Source organism: Scyliorhinus canicula, chromosome 27, assembly GCF_902713615.1.
Source record: "Scyliorhinus canicula chromosome 27, sScyCan1.1, whole genome shotgun sequence".
Lineage (NCBI taxonomy): Eukaryota > Metazoa > Chordata > Chondrichthyes > Carcharhiniformes > Scyliorhinidae > Scyliorhinus > Scyliorhinus canicula.
Window position 1 is genome coordinate 24,043,648 of NC_052172.1, and position 24,034 is coordinate 24,067,681.

At 47.9% G+C, this 24,034-nt stretch overlaps 1 protein-coding gene across 1 annotated transcript in view; it reads left to right on the top strand.

The window, feature by feature from the left end:
- The first annotated feature begins 374 nt into the window (after positions 1-374).
- Positions 375-24,034, top strand: part of LOC119957724 (latent-transforming growth factor beta-binding protein 1-like) — a 182,732-nt gene continuing 159,072 nt past the window's right edge. Inside the window, exons 1-2 of the mRNA XM_038785804.1 lie at positions 375-653; positions 8,587-8,657. Coding sequence (XP_038641732.1) covers positions 523-653; positions 8,587-8,657 — 202 coding nt within the window. The 5' untranslated portion in view covers positions 375-522. The remainder of the gene's footprint in view (positions 654-8,586; positions 8,658-24,034) is intronic.

The following is a 24,034-nucleotide window of genomic DNA, read 5'->3' on the forward strand; positions in this document are numbered from 1 at the left end:
CCAGGGCCCAGCTGATTGGGTCGAACTGAAGACAAAAAGTTACAGGAGCTCATTCATAAAAAAAGTCAAAGAGGCAGAGGGAGAGAGAGAGAAAGAGACAGAGAGAGAGACAGAGAGTAAGAGAGAGAGAGAGGCAGAGAGCGAGACAGACAGAGAGAGAGACACAGAGAGAGAAAGAGACAGAGACAGTAAGAGAGAGACAGAGAGAGATAGAGAGACACAGAGACAGAGAGAGAGTGACACAGAGAGAGTGACAGAGAGCGAAAGAGAGAGAGAGAGATAGAGAAAGAAAGAGACACAGAGAGAAAGAGACGCACAGAGAGAGACAGAGAGAAAGAGACAGAGACAGACAGAGAGAAAGAGACAGAGACAGACAGAGAGATACAGGCAGAGAGAGAGAGAGAGGGACACACACACAGAGAAAGAGACAGGCAGAGAGAGAGAGAGAGTGAAGGTGTTGAAGGACAGGAGGCTGGCTGCCTGGCTGAGTGGCTGGCGGAGTGGGGCTTGCCTTCTCCCTTCATGGGGCAATGCCGAGGTTTCGGGGCGTTGAGCTTGTGCCTCCTGCTGCCTGTGTTGGCCGGGCAGGGGGAGGTCAGACACCCCCAGGATCGGCGCCTGTCTCCGGGGAGAGCGGGACTGCGGAGAGCCAGGTAACCTTGCACACACTCACTCTCTCTATCTCTCTCTCTTTCTCTTTCTCACTCTCTATCTCTCTCTCTTTCTCACTCACTCTCTCTCTCTCTCTCTATCTCTCTCTCTTTCTCACTCACTCTCTCTTTCTCTCTCTCCCTCTCTCTCTCTGCCTTTGCTGCAATTTAAAACATTCCTTTCAACCTGTTTTAAATTTGTCAGTGAAAATGCAGCAATATTTTAGAATATGATACAATTTAAAATGCTTGTAATAATGTTTTAATTGTGATTTGTTTTTACTAGTTTAATTCTGAATTGTGTAATTTCTGGATTTAATTTAATTTCTGTGCAATTTCTGATGTAGTTGAAAGTTAGAAATCCCAACAATCGCTGACAAGCGGGGCTTTTAAAATGTTCACTTTAAGCTTCTGCACTTTCTCAGGGTTTGTGCTGCTCTCGAGTTGTGGAAGTTGCTGTTTGATTGCCAGAGGCTCCCAGGTTTTTTTTCATTTAAAGTACCCATTTTTTCCAATTAAGGGGCAATTTAGCATGGCCAATCCACCTACCTGCTTGTGCTCCTGGGCCTGGCAAAGCGCGCCCTTTATAGGCCCAGGCAGTGGGCAGACCGGGTCCAGACTGTGTGCCCCTCACAGCCGGGTGACCCTGGAAAGAGAGCATATGGTGTCCACGGGCACAATCGAGGCATTCCATGCCCGGAGGGACTGCAGGGGTTGGGGAGCTGGACTGACCCCTTTAACTGCACTCTTATTTGATGATATTTGAAGTTTCCATTGATCTTTGTTATGTTTGGGCAGTGCCCCTAACAGGAGCGGCCCTTTCTTGCTTTGTCTCTCAGTTTGTTTTCCTTTCTTCTGTTTTGTTGGTGGACCCCAAAAGAGTGGCCAATCCACCTACCCTGCATATCTTTGGGTTGTGGGGGTGAAACCCACGCAGACACGGGGAGAATGTGCAAACTCCACACGGACAGTGACCCAGAGCCGGGATCTAACCACTGCGCCACCATGCCATCCTAGAGACTCCCGGTTTTTAATGTAGGGTTTGTACCCCGAATACTCCTTCTTCCATTCTGAACTATGCCCCCCGATCAACAGCAATAGCCCACTGCTTAATGAATAATTCAATTGGCAGAACGGTATCTGGGTGAAGGTGGATTTTGTGACATTTCAAAGCGAGTTCACTTCAAAGCGATGAGAGGATTCAACCATATGGCCCTGGCCCGGGATGTGGGGTTGGTTATACTCTGGGGTGGCCCCATCCCGGGATGTGGGGTGGGTTTAACCCGGGGTGGCCCCATCCCGGGATGTGGGGTGGGTTTTACCCCGGGGGTGGCCCCATCCCGGGATGTGGGGTTGGTTTTACCCGGGGGTGGCCCCATCCCGGGATGTGGGGTGGGTTTTACCCCGGGGGTGGCCTGTGGTCCGGGATGTGGGGTGGGTTTTACCCGGGGTGGCCCTGGCCCGGGATGTGGGGTGGGATTTACCCCGGGGGTGGCCTGTGGTCCGGGATGTGGGGTGGGTTTTACCCCGGGGGTGGCCCCATCCCGGGATGTGGGGTGGGTTTTACCCCGGGGGTGGCCTGTGGTCCGGGATGTGGGGTGGGTTTTACCCCGGGGGTGGCCCCATCCCGGGATGTGGGGTGGGTTTTACCCCGGGGGTGGCCCCATCCCGGGATGTGGGGTCGGTTTTACCCTGGGGTGGGGAGGTATTGCTTCCAGGATTCAGGGTTTAGTTTGGGGCTTATGGCTGAAAATGGGCTTCATTGGGGGAGAGAAGAATTTCTGTAGCACCTTTCACCAGCCCAGGACGCCCCAATGCATTTCACAGCCAGTGAAGTATTTCTGAAGTGTAGGAAGTGCGCGGAGCAGGATCTCCGAATGGGATCACTATCGCCCCCTTCAGATAAACTCAGGGGATCTTTTACACTCCTCATAGGGTCAGAGATTAAGAACTCATCTAAAAGAAGACATAGAATGCCTACTGAGCAGAAGGAGGCCATTCAGCCCATCTAGTCTGCACCGACCCTGCAAAAGAGCACCCAAACCCTCTCCTGCCACCCTATCCCCATAACTCAGTAACCCCACCTAACCTTTTTAGACACTAAGGGCAATTTATCATGTCCAATCCACCTAACCTGCACGTCTTTGGACTGTGGGAGGAAACCGGAGCACCCGGAGGAAACCCACGCAGACACGGGGAGAACGTGCAGACTCCGCACAGACAGTGACCCTCGGCCGGAATTGAACCTGGGTCCCTGGCGCTGTGAGACAGCAGTGCTAACCACTGTGCCATCCGTACTCTTGAAAGTGCAGTGCTCCTTCAGTACTCCATTGGAACGTCAACTTTGACCTGCATGGTCACGTACTGGAGACGGATTTGAGCTCAACTTTCTAAATCAGAAGCAAGAATGAAATGCTGAACCGCAAAGACCTCCGAGATGGAAATGAAAAATGGGAGGAGTAAAAGTGAGAGGAATGCTGGGATATAGAGCTGGGGGGGGGGGATGGGGAGAAAGGTGTGGAGTGAAGATGGGGGGAAGAGGGATGGAGAGAAGGGTGGGGGATGGAGAGATGGGTGGGGGGATGGAGAGTGATGGGTGGGGGATGGAGAGATGGGTGGGGGATGGAGAGAGATGGGTGGGGGGGGTGGAGAGAGATGGGTGGGGGGATGGAGAGATGGGTGGGGAATGGGGAGAGATGGGTGGAGGGTGGGGAGAGATGGTTGGGGGGATGGAGAGAGATGGGTGGGGGATGGAGAGATGGGTGGGATGGAGAGATGGGTGGAGGATGGAGAAATGGGTGGGGGGATGGAGAGATGGGTGGAGGATGGAGAGATGGGTGGGGGGATGGAGAGAGAGGGTTGGGGGATGGAGAGATGGGTGGATGATGGAGAGGGATGAGTGGAGGATGGAGAGAGATGAGTGGAGGATGGAGAGATAGGTGGGGGGTATGGAGAGAGAGGGTTGGGGGGATGGAGAGAGATGGGTGGGGGATGGAGAGATGGGTGGGGAGATGGAGAGAGATGGGTGGGAGTGTGGGGAGAGATGGGTGGGGGGGTGGAGAGAGATGGGTGGGGTGTGGAGAGTGATGGGTGGAGGATGGAGAGAGATGGGTGGAGGATGGAGAGAGATGGGTGGGGGATGGAGAGATGGGTGGGGGGGGGTGGGGAGATGGGTGGGGGATGGAGAGATGGATGGGGGATGGAGAGATGGGTGGAGGATGGAGAGATGGGTGGGGATAGAGAGATGGGTGGAGGATGGAGAGAGATGGGTGGGGGATGGAGAGATGGGTGGGGGGATGGTGAGATGGGTGGGGGGGATGGAGAGTGATGGGTGGGGGATGCAGAGAGATGGGTGGGGGGATGGAGAGATGGGTGGAGGATGGAGAGATGGGTGGAGGATGGAGAGATGGGTGGGGGGATGGAGAGATGGGTGGGGGGATGGAGAGATGGGTGGAGGATGGAGAGATGGGTGGGGGATGGACAGATGGGTGGAGGATGGAGAGATGGGTGGGGGGATGGAGAGAGAGGGTTGCGGTGGGCGATAGAGAGATGGGTGGGGGGTGTGGAGCGATGGGTGGGGGGATGGAGAGATGGGTGGAGGATGGAGAGATGGGTGGAGTGATGGAGAGAGAGGGTTGCGGTGGGCGATAGATAGATCAGGAGCCAAGCAAGTTTTCTGATTGTATCTTCACATTCTTATTTGGAGAAGACTGGAGCAAAGGAAAGTTTCACTTTGAAAGATTTACCTAACTAGTCCCATTTATCTGAACTCTCCACATTCAGGCATTTATCGAATTCCCTTTTGAATGTTATTGAATCTGCCTCCACTATCACCCTTTCAAACTGCTCATTCTAAATAACAACTCGCTCTATAAAAAGATAATGTTAATGCCTGTCGTTCTTTCTCTGATCACTCACTTGCTCTGGTGACCAACCCTCCTCACACTGGAAACAGTTTCTCTAAAAATTCTTTGCAGTTTTGAACACCTCCATTTAGTCTCCCATGTGCCTTCCTGTTCCAAGGAGAACAATCCCATCTTGATGGAATCCTGATGGAATGCATCCCAGAGTGCTAAAAGAGATGGCTAGGGAAATTGCAGATGCACTAGTGATAATTTACCGAAATTCACTAGACTCTGGGGTGGTCCCAGTGGATTGGAAATGAGCAAACATGACACCACTGTTTAAAAAAGGAGGTAGGCAGAAAGCAGGAAATTATAGGCCATTGAGCTTAACTTCGGTAGTAGGGAAGATGCTGGAATCTATCACCAAGGAAGAAATAGCGAGGCATCTGGATAGAAATTATCCCATTGAGCAGACGCAGCATGGGTTCGTAAAGGGCAGGTTGTGCCTAACTAATTTAGTGGAATTTTTTGAGGACATTACCAGTGCAGTAGATAACGGGGAGCCAATAAATGTGGTATATCTGGATTTCCAGAAAGCCTTTGACAAGGTGCCACACAAAAGGTTGCTGCATAAGATAAAGATGCATGGCATTAAGGGTAAAGTAGTAGCATGGATAGAGGATTGGTTAATTAATAGAAAGCCAAGAGTGGGGATTAATGGGTGTTTCTCTGGTTGGCAATCAGTAGCTAGTGGTGTCCCTCAGGGATCTGTGTTGGGCCCACAATTGTTCACAATTTACATAGATGATTTGGAGTTGGGGACCAAGGGCAATGTGTCCAATTTTGCAGATGAAACTAAGATGAGTGGTAAAGCGAAAAGTGCAGAGGATACTGGAAGTCTGCAGAGGGATTTGGATAGGTTAAGTGAATGGGCTAGGGTCTGGCAGATGGAATACAATGTTGACAAATGTGAGGTTATCCATTTTGGTAGGAATAACAGCAAACGGGATTATTATTTAAACGATAAAATATTAAAGCATGTCGCTGTGCAGAGAGACCTGGGTGTGCTAGTGCATGAGTCATAGAAAGTTGGTTTACAGGTGCAACAGGTGATTAAGAAGGCAAATGGAATTTTGTCCTTCATTGCTAGAGGGATGGAGTTTAAGACTAGGGAGGTTATGTTGCAATTGTATAAGGTGTTAGTGAGGCCACAACTGGAGTATTGTGTTCAGTTTTGGTCTCCTTACTTGAGAAAGGACTTACTGGCACTGGAGGGTGTGCAGAGGAGATTCACTAGGTTAATCCCAGAGCTGAAGGGGTTGGATTATGAGGAGAGGTTGAGTAGACTGGGACTATACTCGTTGGAATTTAGAAGGATGAGGGGAGATCTTATAGAAACATTAAAAATTATGAAGGGAATAGATAGGATAGATGCGGGCAGGTTGTTTCCACTGGCGGATGAAAGCAGAACTAGGGGACATAGCCTCAAAATAAGGGGAAGTAGATTTAGGACTGAGTTTAGGAGGAACTTCTTCACCCAAAGGGTTGTGAATCTATGGAATTCCTTGCCCAGTGAAGCAGTTGAATTAAATGTTTTTAAGGTAAAGATAGATAGTTTTTTGAAGAATAAAGGGATTAAGGGTTATGGTGTTCGGGCCGGAAAGTGGAGCTTAGTCCACAAAAGATCAGCCATGATCTCATTGAATGGCGGAGCAGGCTCGAGGGGCCAGATGGCCTACTCCTGCTCCTCGTTCTTATGTTCTTCTCCTATCGCTCCCCATTAACCAAAATCCATCATCCCTGGTCCCATTCTAGTAAACCTCCTCCGCACCTTCTCCAAGGTCTTGACACCCTTCCTAAAGCCCAGAATTGGACCCCAGCTGACGTCTAAATCGTGATTTGTCAAGATTTAGTCTGATTTCCTTGCTTTTGTCAACTGTTTAAGATGTGTGAGTTTTGATGGGAACTTTGAATTGAAAGATGCGCCGTTTGAACCAGTCTGAAGGAGACTTTTGGAATATTTCATAAGCAGGGCTGTATTCTACCAAAGACTATCTGAATTTTGGCAGTGTAAGCACTCGGCTGGAACTGTTCAGAACCATCCAGCAACTGCCCCTCGACCCCTTTTAACATCCTGTAATTGAGAAAAGTTTACCAGGTATCAGACTGCTGGGGATTTACTATCAGTGAAATATCATCATTGCTTATAAAATAGAGAAGAACGCTGTGACTTTGTCCAAAATGTATTCCCTCCATTGTTACCGTGTTCAGGGTGAGGGAGTTGGGCCGAAGACTGTCTGGAATTAATGTTCATTGAGCAACAGGAGGTATTTGAGGGGTGAAAAGTCCCATCAAAGGGAAAGTGGATTGTGATTGTGTTTATTTTGCTTCTATATAGGGCTGCTTAGCTCAGTGGCCACGTCGTTGCAGTGAGCTCACTGATATGTCAGTTTAATCTCATTACAGCTGAGATAACTCTGATTAGAATCCTTAAACAGCAGAAACGCTGCGCAGAAAGGGAGAGTTACAGGGAGCTGCATCTGAATCCAGCAATTTGGCTTGTTTGAAGATTTTGAACCAAATTCTTGAGTGTGGCGCCTGGGATTTTCAAAGTGTCCTTGTGATCTCTCAGGTGTCTGCTGTTGAAAGGTAGATCTTGGTCTGAAAGGAGCCTGATAAATTCTGCATCAAAAGGTGTTTGTGCTCTTTTTATGTTCTCTGGAACGCCTCAGTTATAATAATAAAAGTATGGGTTTCACACTCGGCTGTATCCCGGGGCCAGGGCACAGGAAAAGCCGGGAATTGAGATTCCAGGAAGCCAATCTTCCTCAGCTGCTGTGTTGTTTGGGTCAATTTAAAAGGGTTATATTATAACCTTGTGTCTGGTTATTGTGCCCTTCTGTCCAACTCCAGTTTAATCCATTGCAAACAAACCCCCAAAATCCTCCTTCTGAGACCCATTAATTTACTTCCAGTCATATCCAACATGGGGAGACTTCCTTCCTTTTGGTAGCCTCTACTGAGCCACTGTATTGCGTGTCTATGTGTGAGTGCCCATGTGTGTGTGTCCATGCGTGTGTGTGTGTCTGTGCGCGTGTGTGTGTCCGTGCGTGTGTGTGTGCCTGTGCGTGTGTCTGTGTCCGTGCATGTGTCTGTGTGTCCACGTCTGTGTGCGCACGAGTGTGTCTGTGTGTGTGTGTCTGTCTGTATGCGTGCACGTGTGTATGTCTGTGTGCGTGCACGTGTGTGTGTGTGTGTCTGTGTGCATGCACATGTGTCTGTGTGCGTGTGCACGTGTGTGTGTGTGTGCATGTATGTGTGTAGTGAGGATTCCATTCACTGAGTAAGGGGCACCTTCCACCTCCAGCAGACTGAAACGAGACATGGTGGTTGAACAGCAATCGTCTCGATCTGCTTTCTGAGATTTGGTTCCAATGAGATTCGTTTCCAGTTTTTAAGGACCGGCTTTGGGAAATCAAACGAGATCGTGAACAAGAAATCAAAGAAGTTGCCCATTCCATTGTATAGAATTGCCCACCCCTCCCTGTCTCCACTTTCCCGTTCTGGTGGCGCAATGGTTAACACTGCTGCCTCACAGCTCCAGGATCCCAGGTTCAATTCCCACCTCGGTTGACCATCTGTGCGGAGTTTGAACGTTCTCAATGTGTCTGCTCCGGTTTCCTCCCACAGTCCAAAGATACCCTTCTTGTCCAACTCTAATTTAATCCTTCACAAACAAACCACGAAACACTGAGTCTGACACCCCCTGTTTCACTTCCAGTCAGATCAGAGATGGGAGAGATTTTCCTTCCATTTGATATCATGTCTTCCTGATCCTGCTGGTTGTGGTTTAACAGAGGAACTGATAGCCTTCCATTACTCTATAAATGTGACTGTTCTTTATATGTGAATGATGTCAGAGGCAATCTGACTGTGAAAGTATATCATAGCCTTGCTGGACCTTGTCCTTTTCTATCGAGCAATTCAACTCCATTCCTCCTACCCATTTCTTCTCTGTCCCTTCACTCCACCCTGCCCTGTTTCTGTCCTAGTGTGTAGATTAGTGACCTGTTGCTTGTATTTTCTTGCAGTTTAAATGCCTGTGGCAGTGGCTGTTGCAAAGGATGGATATTAGGACCCCAGACCAGACAATGCACAAAGCGTAAGTCCCTTTTTGAAATGTTTCATATTAAAGCATTGGGGATCGAAGGAACATCCACATAAATCTGCTGATTCAATGGGCAGGTCCTGCACCCAGTGCCCTACATAGAATGGCATGGTGGTTACAGCACAGAAACCGACCATTCAGCCCATCTGCTCTGTGCTGGCCTTGATGCTCCACACGAGCCTCCTCTCACCCCATCACCATATCCTGTTTCCTTCCCCCTCGTCCTTACTCAGTTTCTCCATAAATCGATACTATTCACCTCAACCAATCCCTGTGGGAGCGAGTTCCACATTCCCCCCACTCTCTGGTTGAAGAAGTTTCTTCTGAATTCCCGATTGGATTTGTTAATGACTATTTTATAATGATGGTCCCTAGCACTGTTCTCCACCACACATCTATCAAACGCTTCCAGAATCTGAAAAACCTCAATCAGGTCACCCCTCAGTCTGCTCCTAGCAGGAAGTGACGAAGCCTGTTCAATATTTTCTGCTGGTTATAACCTCTCCATTCTGGTACTATTCTAGTAAATCTTTCTTCAATGTCTTTATATTCTTTTAAAATAACAGGCGTCACGGTCGCACAGTGGCTCACTGGTCGCACTGCCTCACCGCACCAGGGACCCGGGTTCGATTCCAGCCTCGGATCACTGTCTGTGCGGAGTCTGCACGTTCTCCCCGTGTCTGCGTGGGTTTCCTCCGGGTGCTCCAGTTTCCTCCCACAGTCCAAAGATGTGCAGGTTAGGTGGATTGGCCACAATAAATTGCCCCTTAGCGTTAAAAGGTTAGGTGGGGTTTCTGAGTTACGGGGATGTGGGTGTGGCCCTGGGCAGGGTGCTCCTTCGAGGGTTGGTGCAGACTCAATGGGCCAAATGGCCTCCGTCTGCACTGTCGGGATTTTATGATTCTAATATGGAGGCCAGACTGCGCAGACTGCTGTGATTTAACAAAAGTTCAAAGTAGATTTCACAGAAATTCTCTGATTTTCAATTCTATTCCTCTCGAAATGAACCCCAGGGCCTGGTTTGCTTTTTTCTGACCTTTTTAATCTGCATTCTCTATTTTTATTAGTTTGAGTACCTATACCTCTCTTCCTCTGTATTCTTTAGATGCTTAATTCCCAAGGACTATCTGCCTGTCATTCTTCCTGGCAAAATGCGCCACCTCACACTCCCCGATTTTAAAGTTCATCTGCTAATTACTTGCGTAGTTTGCAACTTTCTTAGTATTTGGCTGCATTTTGCTGCAATCCTCTTGTATTATCAACAACCTCTCAGTTGGTGCCATCTGCAAAGTTTGGAATGGTCTGATTCCCTGGTCCAAATTGTTTATGTAAATTGTGGACAATAGGTGGCCCCAGAAGCGGCCCTTGTGGAATATTACTTCTCACCATTTGCTAATCTGAATGACAAACTTTAACTCCTGTAGCCAGCTTGCTAGCCATTCTACTACTTGTCACCTGATTCCACGTGTTCTGACCTTAATTATGTGTCCACTCTTCTGGAGCTTATCAATGGCCTTTTTCCTCACCAGGTTTAATCCTTCTGTGATAAGTTACAGAGTGTTGCTTAGGGACAGTCCAACTAACCACTTGCCACCCTTGATCACATCCAGCAAACCCTGCGGAAAATGCTGCTGGATATTGTGGGGATGAAATGGTGCTGCATTTCCGACAATCTAAACTTATTCTCAATGTGTGACTAGACGGATGAGATGTCTGCACCCTGTCTGGGTGAGATGTCAGCACCCTGTCTGGGTGAGGTGTCTGCACCCTGCCTGGGTGAGGTGTCTGTACCCCGGGTGAGGTGTCAGCACCCTGTCTGGGTGAGACGTCTGTACCCCAATAGTAGGCACCTTAAGGAAAAATGGTGATTAAATCTGACTTTTGTTGTTCATGTAACCCATGGCGAAACTGTACTCTTTCCAGTTTCCAACATGGTTCTCGCTGCAGAGACTATCAGTGTAACTAACACTTCTTTTTACGCTGAATCTCTGCGTATTGCTGCCTGCAGACATCATTGCAGTCCCCACAGAGAGCTGTGTGTTTGGAGTATCTGAGAGACCTCCACATCATTGGCTTTCATTTTCAGGAGGGTCACAGTGACCGACATCTCCATCTCGCATCTGCCCTTGTGTCTGACCCAGAGACAGAGTCTCTGCAGAGGGCCAGCTGGCCAGAAGATTGTTTTAACTTTTCCTTCCAATAGTCGAGCTGCTCGCCATCTCTCTGTGATCTTCCAACATCTGTTTCCAGCTGACATTGAGACCGAGATCCTGTGAACAGGAGCCCTGACCACAAGGTCTGCATCTGGGAGAAGATTCATTCACCTATTCCACCAGACATGCCATCTCGGGATGGTTCCCCCATCCCCGCCCGGGATAAAAAACACCCCCCTTTTGACCTTGAAAGAATCTTGAACCAATTCTCCTCTAGTGTGAGTGAGATATCTGAGCTAAATGTAGTTCCCAACTTGATGGAGCTTAAAAGAAACTCAAGCTGCTTCCTAAATCGCAGCTACAGTTACATTTCTATCAGATCTATCAGAAACAGAAATGCAGCAAAAATTGGGATTTTAGCAGATGTTGTCACCAAAACTTACTTTTTAATGCTACAGCTGAGCTGAGCTCCCGTGTCCCAGCACAAGGCAGGTCGGGGAGGGGGGGTGCTTGCAGGCTGCAAATATGATTGATGGTGCTTGAGTAGCAACACCTGGTACATTTTACAGCCCAACAAGATGTCCAACAGGAAAAGACAAACTTCAGAGAGAGTCTGCCTTGAATCAGCTCAACCTTCAAGTGAGTTTAATGGAGAAATTGCAATCCCTTTTATCTTTAAAGGGGTCTTGTTACTTAGTTCCATGTCTAAAAACAATTGAGGATTGAAGCTGATTTGTAGTTTTTCTTATTTGTTCCTGGAATGCAGGCCCTCCTGGCAAGGCCAGCGTTTATTGCCCATCTTTGAGAAGGTGGTGCTGAGCTGCCACTTGAACCTCTTCAGTCCGTGCGATATAGGTATACCCACCCTGCTGTTAGGGAGGGTGCTTCAGGTTTTAACAGGGGGACAATAATATATTTCCAAGACCGGATGGTGTGTGGCTTTCAGGAAATTCCAGGTGGCAATGTTCCAATGCACCGGCTGCCTTTTGTCTTCTGGGTGGTCGAGGTTGTGGGTTTGGGAGGTGTTGTCGAAGGAGCCTTGGTGAGTCGCTGCAGTGCATCTTGTAGATGGTTCACACGGCTTCCACTGTGCGTCAGTGGTGGAGGGGGTGGATGTTTAAGGTGGTGGATGGGGTGCCAATCAAGCGGGGCTGCTTTGCCCTGGTTGGTGTCGAGCTTCTTGAGTGTTGTTGGAGCCGCACTCATCCAGGCAAGTGGAAACTATTCCATCACACTCCTGACTTGTGCCTTGTAGATGGTGGACAGACTTTGGGGGGGTCAGGAGGTGAGTTACTCACCCCAGAATTTGCTGTCTCTGACCTGCTGTTTCAGCCACAGTGTTTATACAATGTGTTCTTTTCAGTCTGTGGTCAATGGTAAACCCAGGATGTGGATAATGGGAGATTCAGTGATGATAATGCCATTAAATGTCAAGGAGAAATGATTAGACTCTGCTTTGTTGGAGATGGTCACAATCTGGCACTTCTGTGGCATTAATGTTACTTTCAATTTATCAGCTCAAGCTTTAGTGTTGCCCTGGCCTTGCTCCAAATGGGCATGGACTGCTTCAGTGTCTGAGGAGTTTGCAAATGGTGTTGAACATTGTGCAATCATCTGTGAACATCCCCACTTCTGACCTTTATGATGGAAGGGAGGTCACTGGTGAAGCAGCTGAAGATGGTTGGGCCCAGGATGGTTTAGCTCTGATGAGAGGTTCAATAAACTTGGTTTGTTCTCACTGGAACGACGGAGGTTGAGGGGCGACTTGATAGAGGTCTACAAAATTATGAGGGGCATAGAGAGAGTGGATAGTCAGAGACTTTTTTACTAGGGGGAATAGGTTTAAGGTGTGAGGGGCAAGGTTCAGAGGAGATGTACAAGGCAAGTTTTTTACAGAGGGCAGTGGGTGCCTGGAATTCGCTGCTGGAGGAGGTGGTGGAAGCAGGGACGATAGTGACGTTTAAGGGGCATCTGGACAAATACATGAATAGGATGGGAATAGAGGAATACGGACCCAGGAAGTGCAGAAGATTTTAGTTTAGACGGGCAGCATGGTCGGCGCAGGCTTAGAGGGCCGAAGGGCCTGTTCCTGTGCTGTACATTTCTTTGTTCTTTGTTCTTTGACACTACCCTGAGGAACTCCTGCAGTGATGTCCTGTAGCTGAGATGATTGACCTCCAACCACCACAATCATCTTCCTTTGTGCCAGACATGACTCCAACCAGCAGAGTTTTCTCCCTGATTCCATAAACTTCAATTTTATTCGAGCCTCTTGATGCCACACTCTTCCAAATTCTACCTTGATGTCAAGGGCAGTCACTCTTGCCTGATCTCAGCAATTCAGCTTTTTTTGTCCATGTTTGAACCAAGGCTGGAATGAGGTCAGGAGCTGAGTGACCCTGGGGGAACCCAAACTGACTGTCAGTGAGCAGGTTATTGGTTGGAATGTGTTGCTTGATAGCACGGTTAATGACAATCTTACACCAGCTCGCTCATGATTGTGCGTAGACTAAAGGGTAATAATTGGCTGGATTTGTTGTGTCCTGTGTGCAGGACATACCTGTGCAATTCTCCATATTGTCGGCTAGATACCCATACTGTAACTATGTTGGATCAGCCTGACTGAGGCCATGTTCCTCCTGAAGATCAGGTCTTCTGTGACCACAGCCAGGATATTGTCAACGAGACCCACAGCCTTTGCAGTATTCAATGCTTGCAGCCACTTCTTGACATCATGTGGAGTGAATCAAATTAGTTGAAGACTGGCATGTGTGCTGCTGGGATCTCTCCACTTTCTTCTCTCCCAGGAGAACATTCCCAACCTCTCCAATCTATCCTCATGTCTAAAGTTTCTCACCCCTGGAACCATTCTTGTAAACCTCCTCTGCGCTCGCTCCAATGTGTTCACATCCTTCCTATAGTGTGGCCCCAGAATTGTGCACAATACCCCAGAGGAAGCTGAGATGGTTCATCGACTTGGCAACCTCCTCCTGACTGTGCCATTGTGTGGCAACCCCTTGCTGACTCTACCATTGTGTGGCAACCCCTTGCTGACTCTACCATTGTGTGGCAACCCCTTGCTGACTCTACCATTGTGTGGCAACCCCTTGCTGACTCTACCATTGTGTGGCAACCCCTTGCTGACTCTACCATTGTGTGGCAACCCCTTGCTGACTCTACCATTGTGTGGCAACCCCTTGCTGACTCTACCATTGTGTGGCAACCCCTTGCTGACTCTACCATTGTGTGGCAACCCCTTGCTGACTCTACCATTGTGTGGCAACCCCTTGCTGACTCTACCATTGTGTGGCAACCCCTTGCTGACTCTACCATTGTGTGGCAACCCCCTCCTGACTCTGCCATTGTGCTGCCACCTCTGCTCGGCTTGGCCTGCTGATGGGAGAGGGCTGAATCATCCTCCAGGATGGTGATGGTGGTGTCTGGTACACTGCCTGAAAGGAATGATTTGGTGAGTCTGAGTGTATTTGGCTGTTGCTTGACCAATCTGTGGGAGCTCAAGCCCCTAGATACTGTTGAGGAGGACTTTGCTAGGATTGGATAGGCTGAGTGGGTCATTGAGGTTTCTAGTTCCGACAGAATAATACTAGGCAGACCATCCTGTTGTATCTCATTATATGTTTTAAAGCAGTTTGAAACATCTGGACATCTTGCTCGACCATTTCAAAGAATAATAATAATAATCTACAATAATAATAATCTTTATTGTCACAAGTAGGCTTACATTAACACTGCAATGAAGTTACTGTGAAAAGCCCTTAGTCGCCACATTCCGGCGCCTGTTCGAATACACCGAGGGAGAATTCAGAATGTCCAATTTACCTAACAGCACGTCTTTCAGGACTTGTGGGAGGAAACCGGAGCACCCGGAGGAAACCCACGCAGACACGGGGAGAACGTGCAGACTCTGCAGCCAGCGACCCAAGCTGTCGGGTCCCTGGAGCTGTTAAGCAACAGTGCTAAACACTGTGCTACCGTGCTGCCCAAAGAACAGTACAGCACAGGAACAGGCCCTTCGGCCCTCCAAGCCTACGCCGACCATGCTGCCTGTCGAATGTAAAACCTTCTACATTTATGGGGTCCGTATCCCTCTATTCCCATCCTATTCATGTATTTGTCAAGATGCCCCTTAAACGTCACTATCGTCCCTGCTTCCACCACCTCCTCCGGCAGCGAGTTCCAGGCACCCACTACCCTCTGTGTAAAAAAAAACTTCACTCGTACATCTCCTCTAAACCTTGCCCTTCACACCTTAAACCTATGCCACTGAGTAATTGGTGATTGCACCCTAGGAAACACCTTCTTACGATCCACTCTGTCCATATCCCTCAGAAAGTTGTAAACTTCTATCAGGTCATCCCTCCACATCTGTTATTCCAGTGAAGACAATCATCGGTTTATCCAACCCCCTCAAAGCTAACTCTCCAGACCAGGCAACATCCTGGTAAACCTCCTCTGTCCCCTCTCCAAAGCCTCCACCTCCTTCTGCTATTGTGGCGACCAGAACTGTGCGCAATATTCCAAATGTAGCCGAACTAAGGTTTTGTACAGCTGCGGCATAACTTGCCAATTTTTATACTTAACGTCCCGGCCGATGAAGGCAAGCATGCCGTCTGCCTTCTCGACTACCTTCTCCACCTGTGTTGCCATTTTCGGTGATCTGTGGACCAGAGGGCAGTTAAGAGCCAACCACCTTTCTGTGGATCTGGAGTCACATGTCGGCCAGACCAGGTAAGGAGGGCAGATTTCCTCCCGGAAAACGAATTGGTTTCAGTGCAACAGTCTCAATATATCACACCCTGTATTTGAGCTGCGGACTCCTCCATCATCCCCCAGTGATCCTGATCTGAATTGTGGCTCGCCGATAATCCCCAGCAGTGTCTCACCCTGACATCAACCCCATGGTTGTCCTGGGGAATTGTGGACGGATTGACTTACCGTTATTCCACACCTGCTAACGTACCAGCTATGCTTTCCCTGCAGGTGGCGATAGAAACTTAGCAACAGGAGGAGGACAATCTGAGGCACTGGAGTTTCTCTCTCCCTTTACCCAGCTCTGACTAACACCCACCCCCACAAAGACACGTCTTTGTACCTCTTCCCTTAACACCTCAGCTTGAAACCAGCCCTTAAAAAATATCCCTCCAATGCTTTCCGCCACCCCGATCATCACGTCCTCTCCACATCTCCACATCCCCTTTGCTTTCATTCCTGTCTTCCTGACAAAGCTTGGGCTGCCGGTCTAAACATTGACATAAGACACTCGGTGTCAACTTTTGTACCTCAAACTTTCTGACATTTTACTGTGCTAAAGTTACCGTGTAAATTACAGATGGAGCTCTTGTAAAATATTTTTAGAATGCACAGGTTCGATAAAGAGTAAAGCTCCCTCCACACTGTCCCCATCAAACACTCCCAGGACAGGTACAGCACGGGGTTAGATACAGAGTAAAGCTTCCTCCACACTGTCCCCATCAAACACTCCCAGGACAGGTACAGCACGGTGTTAGATACAGAGTAAAGCTCCCTCCACACTGTCCCCATCAAAAACTCCCAGGACAGGTACAGCACGGGGTTAGATACAGAGTAAAGCTCCCTCTACACTGTCCCCATCAAACACCCCCAGGACAGGTACAGCACGGGGTTAGATACAGAGTAAAGCTCCCTCTACACTGTCCCCATCAAACACTCCCAGGACAGGTACAGCACGGGGTTAGATACAGAGTAAAGCTCCCTCTACACTGTCCCCATCAAACACTCCCAGGACAGGTACAGCACGGAGATAGATACAGAGTAAAGCTCCCTCTGCACTGTCCCCATCAAACACTCCCAGGACAGGTACAGCACGGGGTTAGATACAGAGTAAAGCTCCCTCTGCACTGTCCCCATCAAACACTCCCAGGACAGGTACAGCACGGGGTTAGATACAGAGTAAAGCTCCCTCCACACTGTCCCCATCAAACACTCCCAGGACAGGTACAGCACGGGGTTAGATACAGAGTAAAGCTCCCTCTACACTGTCCCCATCAAACACTCCCAGGACAGGTACAGCACGGGGTTAGATACAGAGTAAAGCTCCCTCCACACTGTCCCCATCAAACACTCCCAGGACAGGTACAGCATGGGGTTAGATACAGAGTAAAGCTCCCTCTACACTGTCCCCATCAAACACTCCCAGGACAGGTACAGCGCGCGGTTAGATACAGAGTAAAGCTCCCTCTACACTGTCCCCATCAAACACTCCCAGGACAGGTACAGCACGGGGTTAGATACAGAGTAAACCTCCCTCTACACAGTCCCCATCAAACACTCCCAGGACAGGTACAGCACGGGGTTAGATACAGAGTAAAGCTCCCTCTACACTGTCCCCATCAAACACTCCCAGGACAGGTACAGCACGGGGTTAGATAATGATCTATTTTCATGTTTGAGTGGACAGTCCCACCCCAATTTAGAATATAATAATCTTTATTGTCACAAGTTGGCTAACATTAACACTGCAATGAAGTCACCATGAAATGCCCCCAGTTGCCACATTCCGGCGTCTGTTCGAGTACACAGAGGGAGAAGCAGGTAAAGCACGGGGTTAGATACAGAGGAAGGATCTTTATTTATGCTACCCCAGCAGTGTAGCTCATTTGCAATATCAGTAGCATTTCTTGCTGAGCAAATGTGACATTTCAGGGCTCACAGCTGGCACCTCATGACCGCTTTGCAAAGACCCTCCTCATGCTACTTGATGTCTGGTAACTCTATGGAATGTGATAAACCTCGCTGATATAAAATGTGAGGGTGTCCCAAAACCCAGAAGGGTAGCGTGGACCACAGGTTAATAATAGTGTTTGTGTTTGTTCTGGTATAATGTGAGGAAGAATATACAACTCGGTTAGGTACAGCCCAGTCGCTGTGTGAGCAAGTAATAAAGAATATTTATTAACTTAAAATAAAGATAAACACATACACGACAAGAGGGACTATGATCCGCTGTGACACTTGGGTATACTCATGACTGTACGCACATCATTTTATGTGAAGCTGTCCCTTGGTCCCCAACTACCTACGTTTATCTGAATTCTTTAACAAACAACATCCAATTTTAAGTAACTTTGAGCAAATCCAGCAAATAATGATCACAACCAGGTTAAGGTGGCCATATCTAGGAAATAATCTTCTGGTTCAACGAAGGGGAAACAATGACTGCTTCTCTCTGGAGGCTGTTTACAACTTGATGCAGTTCTGATGTTGACTCTCTCTGTGTCTCTCTTCTCTCTCTTTCCTTAGTTAGAGTTCTACAGTTTATTCTATTTCATTCCCTTTGATGTTATTCACCCTGTGGAATTGGTTTTTAGCAGGTTCGTGTCCATTTCCTTATGTCTCCACTTTGAAGTTACCATGTCTGGCCCCATTAGAACATATAGCGCAGTACAGGCCCTTCAGCCCTCGATGTTGCGCTGACCTGTGAAACCTCTCTAAAGCCCATCTACACTATTCCCTTATCGTCCATATGCCTATCCAATGACCATTTGAATGCGTTTAGTGTTGGCGAGTCCACTACTGTTGCAGGCAGGGCATTCCACGCCCTTACTACTCTCTGAGTAAAGAACCTACCTCCGACATCTGTCCTATATCTATCTCCCCTCAATTTAAAGCCATGTCCCCTCGTGCAATACATCACCATCCGAGGAAAAAGGCTCTCACTGTCCACCCTATCTAATCCTCTGATCATCTTGTATGCCTCAATTAAGTCACCTCTTAACCATCTTCTCTCTAACGAAAACAGCCTCAAGTACCTCAGCCTTTCCTCATAAGACCTTCCCTCCATTCCAGGAAACATCCTGGTAAATCTCCTCTGCACCCTTTCCAATGCTTCCACATCCTTCCTATAATGCGCGATCAGAACTGCATGCAATACCCCAAATGCGGCTGCACCAGAGTTTTGTACAACTGCAACATGACCTCATGGCTCCAAAACTCAATTCCTCTACCAATAAAAGCTAACACACCGTACGCCTTCTTAACAACCCTCTCAACCTGGGTGGCAACTTTCAGGGATCTATGTACATGGGCACTAAGATCTCTCTGCTCATCCACACTACCAATTGTTTTCTCTAATTACACATGTAAAATGCTTGTTTTCCCTGATAGGGAAACACGCATCTCCTAATTTCCCCAAAAGTCTGCCTCGAACCAATTCCCTGCTTTTCCCAGTTCTTAACATGTTCCCACTTTGAAAATATGAAACATCTTAATTTTTAAGACAATTTAATTTCTCAAGTATTTCTCATCGGTTTTACCTGATCAACCATTACAAAGTTTTCAAAAGCCTGCATTAATATAAAATATATCCAATGTTCCCAATAGTCTCTATTACACTTGGAATAAAACATCCACAATGACCTGTCTTCAGCCAAGAGAATGTGGAGGAGAGAGACTGTGAGGTTCTTTAGAGTAAATTGTCACAGTGAGTGACAAAGTATTGGAGGTGTTGGCAGGTTGAAAAGTGGATAAATCGCCAGTTCTGGTTGAATTGTATCCCAGGATGCTGTGGAAGGCGAGAGAAGCGATTTCAGGGGCGCTGATTCAAATTTTTTATTCTTCTCTGGCCTCTGAACAGCTAATGTGGTCCCACTATTTAAGAAGGGTTGGAGAGATAAACCAGGGACGTGCAGACCAGTGGGACTCACGTCAGTGGTAGGGAAACTATCAGAGAAAATTCTGAAGGAGACAATATAACTCCACTTGGAGAGGTAAGGTTTGATCAGGGAGAGTCAGTGTGGCTTTGTCAGAGGGAGGTCATTCCTAACAAATTCATTGAGTTTTTTGAGCATGTAACCAGGTGTAAAGATGAGGGTAGTGCAGTTGATGTAGTTTATATGGATTTCAGCAAAGCCTTTAACAAGGTCCCACATGGGAGACTTCTAAAGAAGGCAAAGGAATATGGGATACAGGGGAACTTGATAAGGTGGATTCAAAGCTGGCTGAGCTGTAGGAGGCAGAGGGTGATGACAGACGGCTGCTTTAGTGACTAGAAGCCAGTGACCAGTGGTGTACCACAGGGATCTGTGCTGCGCCCCCTATTGTTTGTCATTTATATAAATGACATAGATGACTATGTGGGGGATGGATCAGTACATTTGTGGATGACACAAAGATTGGCCGAGTGGTTAACACTGAGGTTGAGTATCTTGGGTTACAGGAAGATAGAGACGGGACGGTCAAATGGGCAGATAAGTGGCAGATGGAATTTAACCCTGAAAAGTATGAGGTGTTACACTTTGGAAGGAGTAATATTACAAGGAAGTATTCAATGAATGGCCTGACACTGGGAAGTCCTGAGGAATAAAGGGACCATGGTGTGTTTGTCCATAGATCTCTGAAGGCAGAGGGCAGGTTAATAGGGAGGTGAAAAAGCATATGAGACACTTGCCTTTATCAATCGAGGCATAGATTACAAAAGCAGGGAGGTCATGTTGAAGTTTTATAGATGGTGTGGTCACAGCTGGATTACTGTGTACAATTTTGATTACCATACTATGGGAACGATGTGATTGTACTGGAGGGGGTGCAGAGGGGATTCACAAACTCCATCGAAATAACCTGGTGTTCCGATACCTAAAATTTCTGGAGAAATTCTGAGGATTATGGTCCGTACATATGATTATTTCTGCAGTTACTGGCATCATGAATCTCAAAAAAGGAAATTTTCTTGTTTCGCCATGAATAGTGCTGACCAGAACCTCTTCCTCCAATATTTATTTTGGTCAACAAACATCCATATCCCACAATATTAAGGATTGACTCCCTCCTGTATCTCTTCAAATGTTAACATCTTTCTCCATTCCATTTTATACACCTTCACTTTATGTACAAAATTCTAAAACTTATCAGCCACCTGCTGGCCGCTTTACCCCTGTACAATTTGTGCACACGTTTTCACCCCTATTGTTTGGTCTACTCTGTGTTTAATTCCAATCGGCTTCTCTTGTTCTCTAGTCTCAGATTTAATAGTTAATTTCTTAAAATTTATAACTCCAACCGGCTTTCCATTGTACTTGCAGCAGATGATTTGGTGTGGCCCAGTTTATTGTAAGGAAAGCATCTAACTTTCTTCATTTTTCTCATTCCCTCAGCACCATCTTTTTTATTTTGAGGTGACGTCTTCTTAAAGATGTTCTTGCACCATCCCATTTTCTATCTCTCTCAAATTTAAAAGGATCATGAGAAAAAGGCTTTGCCCCCGTGAACCAACTCATAGTTGTCAGCAAGCTCCATGGCTTGTCTCACATTTTTAACTCTCTGTTCCTCCACATGAGTTCTTATCACTGCAGCTAGTGACTTTTTTAATTCTTCCAACGGAATTACTTCTCCAAGGACCTCCTAGGTTTCTTCTATTTTTAATGCTCTCAACCACCTGTCAAAATTACTTCATTTAACCCTTTCAAATTCAATATAAGTCTATCCAGAATGTTTTCTTCCATTTCAAAACATTTGTCTGTAAGGCTCTGGTACTAACTCATAAGCACTCAATACAGCTTTCTTAACCTTATCGTAATCCCCAGACCTTTCTGTGACAAAGACGTATAGAATTCACCAACCCTACCCACACTTTTACTCTGTCACAGCAATGTCCAAATATCTTGCGACCATTGCATCTGTCTGGCTATTTTTTCAAAGGAATTGAAAAATGTCTCAAAGTCTTTTTTGTCAAATCTTGGATGTGTCTTCATAAATCCAAACATCTCTCCACAAGGTTCATGTCTCGTATTACCTCCTTCCTCCACTTGCTCTGATCACTCTTCTCCCACTGCCTGTATTTAAAATTGACATTTTTTCTCTCATTTTCCCTCTCTGCCATTGCGAACTTCTGAATTTCCAATTCTCTTTGAAAAGCTTTCTCTTTTTCTCTCTCGTTTTGCTTTTCTTGCATTTCAAGTTCAAGATTTTTCATTTCCAGTTTTACTTGAATTTAAGTGAATTCAATTTCCTCAGCTTTGACAAAATCCGAGCATTGACAAAGTGTCATCCAGACTCGAAACGTTAGCTCCCTTTTCTCTCCACAGATGCTGTCAGACCTGTTGCGATTGTCCAGTATTTTCTGTTTGTTTCTTCGATTGTTGAAATACTTGGTCTGTTTGACAACTCTTATGCATTTAAATGTGGAGTTATTTCTTCAATTACCTCCGCTGTTTTAATCCCTGTAGGTAATCCAAATTGTAATGTGTTTGCCAGTTCCATCGATTTAGTTTTAGGTACACTTTTTTCAAATGTTCCAAGATGACATTGTCTACTCTCAAACAGCTCTGCACCAGTGCAAGAGCCATTTCTGCAGTCCCCTTATTTTAAATCACACCCTCCTCATTTGGTCCCACACTTTCCTCACTCTTGTTATGTTAAAAATTCCTCACACCCAAGGAATTGTCCTTTTGAAAATCCTGGCCAAGAGCTCTGAATTTCTGTTCAATGTGAGGGTATCCCCAAACCCAGAAGGGCAACGTCGACCACAGGTTGGTAGTGGTGTATGTGTTCTGGTATAATGTGAGGAAGGATGTACAACTTGGTGAGGAACAATCAAGTCACTGTGTGAACAATTAATAAACAATAAACAATACCCGATGAGAAGGACTATAATTTGCTGGGAGACACATAATTTTATGTGAAAGTATCCCTTGGTCCCCAACTACCTACGTTTATCTGAACTTTGAGACATGTTGGGCGGGATTCTCCCAGCCCGCAGCCGAGCCTCGCCACCCTGACGCCAGCAAGCGATTCTCCGCTCCGTGGAAAATCGGCGCCATCGGCACTGGCGTATTTGGTGGGGCGCTGGTCGCAGGCCGCTGTACGCGGCCGGGCCGCCGATTCTCTGGCCTGGATGGACCAAGCGGCAACTCTCAGAAGGCAGAGACCCACCGTCGCCATCCACACCTGGTCGCAGCCGGCGGGAACTCTGCGCGCAGGATTGGGAATTGGGGGGGGGGGGGGGAGGGATCTCCCACCCCGGGGGTGCCTCCGATGGGGCCTGGCCCGTGATCAGGGCCCACCGATCGGCGTGCCGGCCTCTCGCTCCCTGGGCCTATTTTCTTATGCGCCGGCCCCTGAACTCCCGCGCCACGTTGCGTCGGGGCCGGCACGTAGAGGGGGGCCACTGCGCATGCGCGGGTTGGCGCGGCGCACAATTCATGCCGGGATGGGAGGCTGGAGTGGCATGAACCACTCCAGCGCCGTGCTGGCCCCCTGTAGGGTCCCAGCGGCCCGTTCACGCCCTTGTGAAACGCGACGCCGTTTCCGACGCCTGGACACTCTGCCGCCGAATGGGAGAATCCCGCCACCCACTTTCCCAAACAACATCCAATTTTAATTAACTTTATGAGCAAATCCAGCAAATAATGATCACCACCAGGTTAAGGTGGCCATGTCTGGGAATAATCTGCTGGTTCAACGAAGGGGAAACAATGGCTGCTTCTTTCGGGAGGCTGTTTATAACTTGTGCAGTTCTGATGTTGACTCTCTCTTTCTCTCTCTCTCCTCTCTCTGCTCTCTTCGCTCTCTCTCCGCTCTCTCCTCTCTCTCTGGTCTATCCTCTCTCTCCTCTCTTTGCTCTCTCCGCTCTCTCTCCGCTCTCTCCTCTCTCTCTTCTCTCTCCCCTCTCTCCTCTCTCTCTCCGCTCTCTCTCTCTGCTCTCTCTTCTCTGCTCTCTCTGCTCTCTCCTCTCTCCGCTCTCTCTGCTCTCTCTCCTCTCTCCGCTCTCTCTCCGCTCTCTCTGCTCTTTCCTCTCTCTCCTCTCTCTCTCCGCTCTCTCTCTCTGCTCTCTCTTCTCTGCTCTCTCTGCTCTCTCCTCTCTCCGCTCTCTCTGCTCTCTCTCCTCTCTCCGCTCTCTCTCCGCTCTCTCTGCTCTTTCCGCTCTCTCTCCGCTCTCTCTCTCTGCTCTCTCCGCTCTCTCTCTCCTCTCTCTGCTCTCTCCGCTCTCTCCGCTCTCTCTGCTCTCTCCACTCTCTCCGCTCTCTCCTCTCTCTCTGCTCTCTCCGCTCTCACTCCGCTCTCTCTCTCCTCTCTCTGCACTCTCTCCTCTCTCTCTCCTCCCTCTGCTCTCTCTCCTCTCTCTGCTCTCTCTGCTCTCTCCGCTCTCGCTCTGCTCTCTCCCTCCTCTCTCTGCTCTCTCTCCTCTCTCTCTCCTCTCTCCGCTCTCTCTCCGCTCTCTCTCTC